Here is a 13,030-nt window from a genome sequence, read left to right on the forward strand (position 1 = left end):
GTATTTCTTTATATAAACTTAGATGTAATTTAAGATTTTTATGATGCTTTAAGACTTTTTAGGGGTATTTACTAAAATATTTTATGTTGAGCTTATAAAATGTAATTTTTTCAGGTCTTTTCCGGTCCACAACTGCGACCGCTGGGTCAATGTGCATTTAGAGGATCGACATTGTCGGTGAACGGAGAGCTTCAACAACAAGCAGCTGCCATAGCGAGAGCGAGACAACCATCTGTCGGTGTGGACATGGACATGGTAAGCGAATTCGATCCCAGCAGTTCCGATTCTGGGGTCGTCTCTAGGTGTACTAACGTCAAACCGCTCAAGCTCCGATTTTGCAAGCCGATCTTTGGCAAGAAGGGTGCCAAGGCCCGGCGGGACACTCAAGGGAACATCGCCGGCAGCAACGAACCGATCGTCGAACAAGTCGTCCCTAGGATTCAAAAACCAAGAGATCCAGAACGGGAGAAGAAGAGGATAGCGCGGAAGAAGGAGAAGAGAGCCACGCTGATTCTGGGATTAATTATGGGATCGTTTATCGCCTGTTGGTTGCCGTTCTTCTTTATGTACATTCTACGATTGGCGTATCCGATGCCGGGAGTAGCGTTTGCTACAGCATTTTGGTTGGGATACATGAACTCAGCTCTGAATCCTGTCATCTACACCATATTCAACAAGGATTTCAGAAGGGCGTTTAGGAGGATATTGTTCAAGTGATGTTTAGCGTACGTGTGCTGCTACGAGTGCGTCAGCAGAAGGATTAGGACCGCGCAGTATCGCAGTGCACCAAGTGCTTTGTACAGACACTAAATAAAATCGACAATCTCTACGACAACAAACAAAATAGTCCAGAGTCGAAGCCGGGTGAGTGATTATTCCCGACTCAATGATAGATAGTGACAATTTTCTAAGTTTTTAAAAGGTTTTAGAAATCGTGAAACATGTTAGATAGTTTAGGAAAATTTGAATCGTTTATGATCTCCGAGTTTGTAGAAGAGTGTTTAGAGTTTTCTCAAAAGAGATTAAAGTGTACTGTGATAAATCGTAGAGAAGCAGAACGAATCAAAAAGCGTGCTACATATCCCAAGGTAAGAAGAAACGTTATAACCAAAAGGGGTAAAAAGGGTTTCATTTTTAATACATTTTCTTAGTAGTATACTTTCGGTTAACGTTTAAATGTTACCTTTCCCCTGTAAATATTGTAAATACTTTCGCAATTTTAAAATCGTCTTAAATTGTAATTCTATTGTTATCGAGATTAAACTCGGAGATTTTAGATGAAACTAAATTATTGTGAAATTAATAATAATCACTATGTGAGCGACTTATATTGTTCTTATACATATATACTTTTATTGAGGGATAAAACTCGATCAAACTATTACTTTACACTTAATAGGGTGTGTTTAAATTTGAAGGAAAATTAACTTAACACATCCACCCTGTATACAAGGTGGAGCACCGACAGTACGGTCAAGCTTATAATAACACTTTATCGTACTCTCTGTGTGCCCATATGACATCTAAGAAATATGGAGCAATGATACCACTGTGATAAATACAAACGCTTTTCTGAAAATTATAGTAACACTTAAATACTTTTACCTTTAAAATATTATATATTATATGAATATATTGTATAAAATCCAAATTTAAAATTAACCCTTAATGAAAAAATAAAAAACACAAATCTTTATCTCCTTGATGTTGATACATATACCACTTACTATATATTATATGATATTATATTAACAAACCAAATAATATTGTAAATATCCAAATCTATTATCGTAAAATTAAATTATAATAAAAATTGTACGAACGAAACTACTACTACATAAAAAATAAATTTTAATTAAAATAAACTAATAATCGATATAGGATCAATTTCTAGACACCAATTTAAGCGCAACCAAAAACCTCTGGAGTCTTCAGCATACACGCCTTTTGTACGCAGATTCCAGCGGACGTCTTCCAAACGCGGAGGGGCGGAGGGGCCGCGCCCCCGCGACGCGGCGCCCCATTTGCAACGAAACCAAATTCAAAACAACTAAAAATATTAAACACTATACATATTATACTGAGTTAATGGTGCTATTCGAAGTTTACGCCCCGACGCCCGGCGCCGCCCCGCGGCTGCCGTTCGGATGCTACACGAGCCCGTGGCATCCGGACGGAACTTTAAGTAGCCCCCGTTCGGCCCCGCCCGCCGTCGCTCGCACTGTAAATTACTGTACATTTTATTAAAATACTATAGACGGTAGCAGAGATGCGCTGTCACCAACGCCGTGAACTCAACAATTAGCGAGCCAACCACTACTTGTCTGTGTGTGTACGTTCGATCTCTTGTGAATACGTTTCGTGTATATTCAAAAAAAATACAAAGATTATAATTATTAATTAACTTTTAAGATATACATATGTTTAAGTCGAAATAAAGATAATATTGAAAAGCTATTTGTGTTTTTTATGGATTTTCAACTATTTATGAATAGACTTTGCCCGGCACCTCCACCAAAATTAATTCAACCTAAAAGATAATTTAAACCATATCATGATTTTTGAGGCGTCATTATGATTACCCTGAGTTTTCGGCCGTCTTAAGAGACGCATGGCTAAACCCTAATGTTTCTGGTTTTAGGTCTAGTGATAGTTCTAGTTCTAGTGCAATATAAATATGCAACATCTTATGCTAACTACCGCTACCTAAGACAGTCACTAGAACTAGCATTAGACCTAGAACTAGAAACATTCGGGTTTAGCCGCACGTCTCTTAAGACGGCTAAACCCGAATGATTCTAGTTCTGGGTCTAGTATACTCACTTAATTCAATAAAAAGATAGAACTTAGTGATATCTTATGTTAACATGCGCTACCTACCACTGTCACTAAAACTAACATTAGACTTACAACCAGAAACATTCAAACATGTTGCATTTTATGTGGGACAAAGTAAACAAAGGAAATATATTTTTGTATATTGCATTTTAAGTGAAATTCACTGTATTACAAAGAGTTACATACTCATATATTAAGGGGTGGGTGTAATACAATAGGTGTTCCACATTTTTCGGGTATAACAAAAATAGAGTTGATACTTTTACATTATTACTTTTTTATGCTTTCATCAAGATTATTTAAAATCACGTCAAGGTTATAAGTGTGACTATTTTTAATTAAGTTTTCTTAATTTATATAAAAGTTTTTTAATTAGTTGAAGCGAAAAAATGAATAAAATGAGAGTTTTGTCAAGTTAATTTATTATTTCTTCATCCCGTCGTTGACATGATTTTTTGACATGATGAAAATAAACATTTTATCCCATTGGTTTTCGTTTAAACTTTCATGAACAAAGGTTTATATAAAAAAATTGTATTCTTCCACTTCAATTTAATATGATTGAAAGTTAAAACATTCAAGTTGACCTAGCTAGACGTTGAATTGTATCATTATTTCAGTATGTCCATACAAATCGGGTACGGTTTCAATTCACCATCTGTCTCCAACATATCAATGTTTCAAATATGAAATTCGTAGCACTCGCGGCAGCTTTAGTTTCAGAGAAGATCATGTCGTCGATCTGTGGCAATCATTCCCAAAAGAATCAAAGGTATTGAGGTCATGATATTCAAATATTAAAACATAGCATTAATAATCGGGTCAAAAAAGCTAGGATCGATAGCTTTTCTCTGCTTTTTGCTTGCAATATTTTTTCAATATTGTATTATCGCGTAGATTTAAAACTAATATAGTAATTCAAAGTAAGTATCATTGAAGTATCTACTTAAAAGTTTTAGCGCATTTTAGTCAGTTTGATCTGGAATGTATTGAATTAGAAATTAATTATTTTAACAGCTGCTCTCAAGTTTTTCTTATTGTGTTAATTATAAATGAACGTATCCTATTCCAAGTAATCCCAGTAACTTGACTGATGGAAAGTAGAACCTCGGTCACCAGCGAGTGACAACTCCATCTCGCGTACGAACGTGCCATTATCTGAGACGACAGCATCCACGGTCCAGATTAATTAATTCGCAGTAATTGTAACGCATTTATCTTCCTAATCGTTGATAGGAGATTAATTGATTCTGGTCTAGTCCTGTCCTTCCGAGAAGTCTCAATTTCGCCGAGACAACAATGCAATCCCGAGACTCGATTTATGACCGGCCCAAACGGAATTGGATTCAATTTTCGACCTTCAAACTATGAACATACAGCAAACTTGAAATTGTAATACGTAGGTAATTATAGTGGCTTATCGTTTCCGGTTTCGTGAGTGAAGGAAGACAGTCAAAGTTCTGGTCGTGTCAGTCGTGAAGAACGCGGAGTAATTTATCTGACAGTTAAGGGTCCCGCAAGAAATTGCAGGATCCGACGCTGCGGGATTAAGAGTGTCCCGCGTCGCGAATATTTCTTACTCCCAACGACGCCCCCGTAATAAGTCGGCCAACGCCGGGATTACCCGAAGTTGACGGGCGACCCGAGAACTCGGCTGCTCCAAAAATTACCCTAATGCGTTTAATCTCCCACCCGCGTAACCAAAAAACCTTCAGAGCTCGTAATTTATGTGTAATTCAGTAAAGGGGATGTTGGGGACCTTAACACAGTGGCTTATTGATAAACCTGGAATGCCCTTTACAAGCTCCCGTATCTTGCACAAAAACCAAACACTTTTTACTTATTTTAAACCTAATTCCAAAATTTAAACGCAGTATATCTTCCTAAAACTTTTCGGGTTGCTGTATTAATCTTTTCTGATATAATCAAGTAACTCATTAATAACCCAACACAGTTTTTATAACCATTTCCCACCAACTTCGGTAATGAAACCCCAACAAAACTTTCTTGCGTTCTAAATCTTTACTAAGAAATAAGTCCAACTTAACTATACAGCGAAAACTCTTACAATACATCCACAAAAGACAAACTCGGAACTCAGAATTATAACATAAATAAACAATGACTTGAATTGTTCTCATGATCAAATCTACGCACGATGAAACAGAAATCATAACTTATTAATAACGTTAACGTTTGTCACGGTACGGAACAAAATGACAAGTTGTTGAATGCACCCGTTAAGTTATTCATAGGAGGTGGCGCTTGAAAATCGACTACCGTAAATATTTAATCGACCTACGAAAACTAGTTTTCGTAAAATGTTTAAAACTGCCTTCACCGCCGGTTCTATTTATCGCCCCATGTTAACTTCGTTCCGCAATCTTCATTCCTAACGCCATCCATTTCAAAATTCACGTTAAATTTTTATATCCGGTCATGGGTCGAGCGGATAAACGACCGTTGTTATGGCAATATTGTAAGGAAATGGGACGTACTAAATTTATTACTGATTAAAACTCGCTCAAAAAGTCATCTAAAAGAATTAAAATCTTCATTTAATTAACACTGTTGCTTTCAAATAATATTATCATACCGTTCAATTCTTTTAACGTAATTACAATTAACAGTTTGTTAACTTAATTTGACACTAGGAGGTTATATAATGGGATGGTGGTGAAGGGGTGAGTATTTAAATTTTAAATAGCTTAGCAATCGATACAGCCCTTCGTGGTGGTGCTAGTTGGGGTTCTGCTTAGTGCGCCTCTGCCTACTCCACTCGTTTTAACGTGGTATTTATTAGTTCGCGGGCCATTATCAGCTGGTAAATGGTGCGCTGGTCGCATTTTGTTGGAATAACGTCCTTAAAAATTGCCGTAAACTCGCGGATTGTAAACTGTAAATTCAGCGATTTTGGAAAATTAACCTGTAGGAAACAGGAAGAGATAAAAGTTTTGAAAATCTTCTAATTAAGACTTGTGATTACAATTTTATTTATTAAGGTTTCTTATGTATTAAACCAAGTAATTTAATTAATGACATATACGGCGTTATAGATGCTAATATTGCGTGCGTAGCTTATTACTAGATTGATCAAATATATTTCGAATTAATTGGCGTAATAATAGCATTAGCAATAATTCAAGTATTGATTACTATTATTAATACTATAACAATTACCAGTATTATTTTTATTATAAAATAATCAAATTTACATTTGCGATGATAGAACTTAGTGGATGTTTCATATATAATAGTGGCCCATTTCCGATGTAAATTTGCGTTTAGATATTCCGACTGTAGTTGCCTCTATCTCTCTATTAATTTCCATAAACACCACCACGAAAGCTAACGTAATATTAAAAGAAAAATATTGTGTGGTGGCGTTGCGGTACGGGCGTCGTCATTGTTGGTGAATGAAAAGGCGAACGAACATAGGCATAGATGTCAATTCGGCTGCCTATAGGCATCGCATTATGTGGTATTATGGGATGCGTGTGTGCGATCTATTGAAACGGATGTGTTTGTGTTTTCCGGCCACTGTTGACTGAATCCTAATGCGACCGGATTCGTTCGTCACAGGATTAGGCGAATCCCCATGATTTACAGAATTAAATCTATTCCCAATATCATTGATCTCAATATTGTGAAAAAAATGTTTTGAAATAATTATTCAGTTTGGTGCAACTAAAACCATAAGAAAGTAAGTCTTCTTTCATAAAACATGACATGTTCACAAAATGAATCTATTTATGGTGAAAAGTTTCGCTCTGGTACAAGAATTAATTATTTTGGATTTAAGGATAGAAGATGATTATGAATTTTTGATTATGAAGAGAAGAAATTACCCACTGTGAACCCACATGAAATAACTTAATTTACGTTGTCTTCGACGCCATGATGATTCTGGGATGGGTTGGGTTGGGTTGACAACTTCGTCCAAGAAGGTTAGCACCATAGTTTACCTTGATGTGACTTAGGAGACTCTAACCCAATAAGTTATGGTCCAACAACTTCACTGAAATCTATGCGTAAGAAAACGGCCTTGAGTATCCATGCGGAAAATTGATACAATTTCTTTGAAACCCATAATAAAGCCTAAGAGCTTTCCTCATCTGTTCAGATAAGGAAAGCAATTGCAGAAACAAACATCTTCAAAACGCCTCAATGCCGGTTGAGAGTCTTCATTGGTGTTAGGAGTTGTTGCAGATGCTCTAGTATTTGAGATATCATGTACTTTAAGTATATTACAACTATAACTACAACTAATAACGCGGTGGTTTCATAAGCGTTGATAGTATAAGATGTTTGCTGCCATAGATTATTGCTCTACCTTTCTTGTTTCTCCACATTACATGGCTTCTTGTTGGAGCACCATCAGAGGATTTTTTATAATATCGATATTAGGCATTTCGTACACAAACCTAACGTTATGGGACAATGACACCCAGAATGACTGTGTCAAAACAACAACCTTATAGAATCCGTTAGCTTCAGTAGCTGGAGTTATTTTAAAATCCATTGAAAGATTTTTTATCTACAATTTTGTATTAAACATTCCAAAAATACTCTGCGAAGTTCGTAAAAAAAAAAATTGGTTCTCATAATTTTTGTAATCAATTCCAAGAGACGGTGACATAAACCTTTTAAATAGCTATGCTATGTGAAATAGTAGACTACATTTCCATACGTTTAACATACCCGCAGTCGTCATCAAACGTCTTCTCTCGTTCGGTTATCCTTCCATCTTACAAACGACCTTCCTTCAAGGCCGGTATTTCATCTTCACATATATGTATTCTTAAGCGCAACTGGTTTTTGTTCTGTAAGTATTTGTAATTAAAGTCACGAAGACGGCTTCCTTATTGGATTTTAATGGAAAAAAAATTTATCTCTTTTCAAAAAATTATCAAAAAAGTTCATTTCGATTAAAATTTCGCTTTTTTACATTATCATCTAAAAAATTCACGGTAGTTTTCGTTCCCCGAAGACAAACTCGCCAACGAAAATTTGCATACTCTAACAGGATCGTCAAATTAGCATCCCGCTGAGGTTTGTGAGAGCTTCTCTATTATTTATTTATCTTTTTTTTTTTTGTTTTTACGTTTTTTATATGCTCCGTTTTAATTAATTATTCAAAATTTACCGTCTCGAGTGTATATTTATTGCACCTGATGGCGTGTAGCTCATTATTGAAACGCCACCAATTGACGTCATCACCTCGGGTTTTGAAATTTATAAAGATATTTGTCATTTCCGCAATTAAATTATTTTAGGAGTAGTAGAATATCGTTAAAGTATCTTATTAAAAACAGATTATACTTCAACACGAAATTTACAACAAAACGAACATTGATATTAAATTGGAATGAGTATATGAGTTTTAAAGGAAAATACAGATCAACTTGTTTTTTAGTGACTCAGGACGTTCCAATAATAATTACAACATTAATGAATGAATATTATTGTAGAGCCCGAAGCGATATTTATTCTGCGGTTTTGATTTTCTTGTAAAACAATTGTAGTTTCTGATTTCTGCTAACATGCCGGATTACGTAAACCGGAATAAAGTTAAAATAACAATCGCCAGGGAAAATAAAGTTATTTTTCAATCTTCTACGCTACGCTTAATGTTTACACACGCAATTAACGGTACAATTTATGGAAAATCTTTGGCTTTGATATGCAAAGTCATTCAATCGGATGACTCAACGTCACGCACAAGTAATTTAAATCGTTCAGAATGTTTTGCCAAGGTTTGTACGACAACTTTTATTACCATTGTTAATAAGAACATCTGGTATCGTTAAAGAGGTCTAATTAGTAAAGTAAATCTATTAATTAAATTTTCAATTAAATAGTAAGTGCAAAAAACATAATTTAAGTCGTCGAGAGAAAAAGTTATAAGTAGATTATGAAAAATAATTATCACGTTGATATTGAAAATTATTAATTAATATATTTCCGCACGTCTCTCAAGACGGTCGAATGATTCTACTTCTAGGTCTTGTGTTAGTTCTGGTGATAATGCTAATGTAATACTAGAACTAACACTCGGCTAGAAACATTCGGGTTTAGCCGTACGTCTCTCAAGACGGCTAAACCCGAATGATTCTAGTTCTAGGTCTTGTGTTAGTTCTAGTGATAGTGCTAGTGCAAAACGTGTAGTGTAGTTTAGAACTAGATACTTTCTAGGTCTAGAGTTAGTTCTAGTTTTAGTTCAATAAAAATATGCAATATAGTGATATCTTATGCTAACTTAGGCTACCTACCACTATCACTACAATTAACATTAGATCTAGAACTAGAAACATTCAGGTTTAGTCGTCTTTAATTTTTATTGAGCTATAACTGACACTGCCTACCCCATATTAATTGAGTTTTTATTGTAATGTCCAATTATTTGACGTGTTGCATTTTATGGAGGACAAAGTAAGTAGGTACGCCTTGATATATTGCATCTTAAGTAAAATTCACTGTAGTTTATCGGGGACTAATAATTAATAAATAGTTTCTACAAAGAAACTTTTTAATAGTTTACCAGGAAATAATGATTTTAATTTCTTCTTAATAAAGTCTTTATGCTAATAAGCAAAGTTTTCATGTAAATTCCATTTTTCTCGATTGACATACGCTAGAAAGGAATGTAATTTATAAGAAATTTGAAAATATGGAACATGTCTTGAAGCTATTATTAAAACACACTTTGATAAACTCTTGCACGAAGTTTCGTTATAGTCGAAATTCCATTCTCCCATTAAATCAATTTAAATTTTTAGTTTTATTTTTAACGTGTTTGTGCACTCATATTGCGATTTGAAAATCTATAGCACATCCGTCATTCTAGTGACCCCATTTCGTTGCCTTAATTACAGCCGTAAATAATGCTTATTTGCAGAACCACTCACCGATACCGGTAATCCATCAATAGTGCGCTTCCACGAATAGCAAAATACATTAAGCAGTGACTTTTAATTTTTTATTGTTATTAACTATGGTAAAACTAAAACATCTCAATCAAGTTGTCGGTATATTCCCGTAAGCTCGGTAGAGTTTGCAGGAAATTTTAGTCGGGCGAATGCATCGGGCGCTGCTGCAATAAGTTTTAAGCCTCTTAGTTAATCCGCTTTGTTCAACGTGTCGGTTGATTTTAGTACCAAATTTCACTTGGCATAATAAAAAATTAACACTACCTTATAACCATTTTCAAGCGCTTTTATGCGACAACAAATTTTCAGAGAGACGACACTCTTTTTAATCCGGCTAGACAATCTAAAAGTCTATTAAAGTTAATTAGTCTCGCTTTAAATTCCAAATGAACAGTTTCACAGTTTCCAAACACTTTCAATGCGATATTAGACACTAACTTGCCCTTTTTGCATTTCCCAAAATTGTGTTTTATTTTTATTCAGGAAAATTTTGCCGAAATAGATTACCTGACCGTCTTTCAACGGGCGGCCTCTTCTAACGTTAACAGCGTCCCTCTCGTACCTGTTGCAGCAATTTCTCGCGACCCGCATTTTAAATAACGACTTTCAATGGGATTCATCAAGTTGCCGCAAAGCGTACTCTCATAAACCGGGAAAATTGCTTTTGGAATTGTCGGACGGAAATATCTTCTCTAACGGTAGCTGCTCGTTCACTTTTAATTTTTTTACCCCAAATAGACAACCCATCTATTATATAATTAACTTAATATTTATATTTTCTTTACAAGGTCAATTATTTTAACGTTCATATTTAATCCGTTCAACTTTAAATGCCTTTTTTAAAAGTGCATACGAGGATTTGTATGTTAATTTTATTCAAAACAGCAATAATATTCTTTTCTGGCGGATACATAAAAAATATATAAAAAAATATCGAGTCACATGTGTTTGGCGTCGAAAAACAACGATTATCTGCTACGTAAGGTCACGTTTTATTTCAATTTAAAAAAATGACTAAAATGTGCACAAAGAAAAAATGCATAATTATTTTCATAACATCATCATCAGTAACTAGTTATTATAAACCTGTATTATGTAAAAGATTCGTAAATGTGATACCCCGATAATAGAGGTAATAAAAATGATTCACGTGTAGTTAATGTATTTAAACAGAAATTATAAATATAATGTATGTTAATCTTCTTGTATTAAAAAATTATTTTTGATGAAAAAATAAAAAGGAATAATGAAAATGACTACTTGTTTGTAATTATAACCAGAAAAAGGATTTTAACTCATACCATTATTGAACTCCTCGACAATTTACAGCTAGGGAGAAGACTCAAAAGACTTCAACCTTTTGAGTTGATATAACAAAGTGGTAACTTAAGTCAATGGAAAGAAGAGCATCACGTACAAGATAAGTATTTTTCGGTAAGTTTTATAAAGTGTCGTTAAGTTTAATATATGATATGGTATCACTTAATTTTTGGTGATGAGCTTTTTTGCTCAATTTTAAAGGACAACAAGGAATGAAAAGCTTTACTTTTAATTGCGCAACATATTCTGCCCAAGAGTCTTGTTTTTTTTAAGATTCAGTGTTTAGATGTCACTACACCTATTAGAAAGTGATGTAAATATGAATTAGTAGCTACATCTTAAGGTAAGTAACTTATGTAGACAAGAAACAGAACAGGTCCCATACACCATCCCATTACAATCGTTGCTTGCGATCTTGTAGATACATTTCTAATACTTTGAAGGTATTCTCTTTAATTTCATGCTTTTCCCACTTCTTTAACGATGTCAAGTGATCCACTGAACCAAACAAACGTTACTCAAACCACAAACTGCAACTTAGTGTAGTGTTAATTATCAAAATCTATAACATCTTTTACAGGGTACAACAAGGAGCTGTTATGTTTTTGAAAGAATAATATCGATTTCGATAGTACAAGTTTCTTGTCAAGTCTAGTAATAGTGGTTCTATTACCAAAGTATGGCCAAAGGGAATATAGAAATTTACAAAATATGTCTTCTCCATATCAAAAACCCTAAATAAAAACCCTTCGTATCCCTAACATATTTCTTGACTTTCATCATCGCCACGGGAATCTCTTTGCACCATTCCTAAAATCACTCAACATCATATTTAGCTCTCATCAATACTATTCCAGCCAATAACATCGTTCTTAATATCCCTCAACTTGATCCCTAATAACTTAAAGAGCGTCCCTATCCGCCTACAACATATCATTTAACATCGTTCTTAGATTTTGTCAATGTTATTCCGGATATCCCTCAACATCATGTTTAAAATCTACAAATTTCCTTAGTATTCCTAACACATAATCCAAGTTCCATATCAAGCAAGCATCCAAGAACTAAGCCAAAGTGGATAAAGTAGCCATGGAGAATTTAGCAGAAAGACGATTTTTAGAAGAACCCAAAAGTATAAATCAGAAAATATTGCAATTTCCAAACATTGAAAAAGATGAAGGAGAGAATACTGAAATAGTCCATTAACCTCCTAATAAAGGTAATTCCACCGTAGTGGTGGTCAAATCTTGTATTCTCATATTTCTTGTATGTGAGCAAGATGACCACTCTATTAGACAAGTACAGAAAAATTGAAAACAAAAGCTTGAGGATTTCTTAAACTATTTAAATATCCAGCAATTAATGATAAAATCTCTACAAACAATTTGTAAAACTATATTCGCAAATTTCAACAATTACAATATCACTAATAACTAATAATTAAAGTAAATGTTAATCATTACTATGGTATTGAATTTTGACATCTTCTTAGTCATTTTGAATAATTTCTTAACATTATTCATTATTTTAAATGAAACTAAATATTTAAAAAAACAAAAATATTTGTAAATTTGCAAAATCAAATTTTGTTTCCACAATTCTTGTTAATGACCTATCATTATCGTTATGATTTAAGGTAACCACAATACACAATACCGTTACATAACGCTTACAATTTATTAACAAGATGCCGACTATTTAGATGTGGTTTTACGAGAATCACGGAGCTATAAAAAAAACCACAAAATGTTGACAATTTCATTAACACTCGTACATTTCTTTTTACAATATTGCAATGATTACGAAAATTCTAATTTCGTAGAAATTCTTTATCGACATTCTTGTTAATAGGTCATAGAGAAACGTCAGAATTTATAGTTCGATTGTAAAACGTTTTAAATCGACAATAAAAGCTTTATATTCATGAACTTATTAATGTGTTA

General features: G+C 34.0%; 1 protein-coding gene across 3 annotated transcripts in view; it reads left to right on the forward strand.

Moving 5' to 3' along the window:
* LOC111427542 (alpha2-adrenergic-like octopamine receptor) overlaps positions 1–2,457 on the forward strand; it is a 55,752-nt gene extending 53,295 nt beyond the window's left edge. The window contains exons 3-4 of one of the 3 annotated variants that reach the window (XM_023062737.2): positions 115–255; positions 328–2,457. In XM_023062737.2, the coding sequence (XP_022918505.1) occupies positions 115–255; positions 328–717 (531 nt within the window). In that variant the 3' untranslated portion in view covers positions 718–2,457. Of the gene's footprint in view, positions 1–114 lie in introns of all 3 variants that reach the window. The other 2 variants (XM_071194001.1, XM_023062736.2) reach the window with 2 other exon arrangements.
* Positions 2,458–13,030: the final 10,573 nt, after the last annotated feature.

The sequence above is a fragment of the Onthophagus taurus genome, chromosome 2, assembly GCF_036711975.1.
Source record: "Onthophagus taurus isolate NC chromosome 2, IU_Otau_3.0, whole genome shotgun sequence".
Classification (NCBI taxonomy): domain Eukaryota; kingdom Metazoa; phylum Arthropoda; class Insecta; order Coleoptera; family Scarabaeidae; genus Onthophagus; species Onthophagus taurus.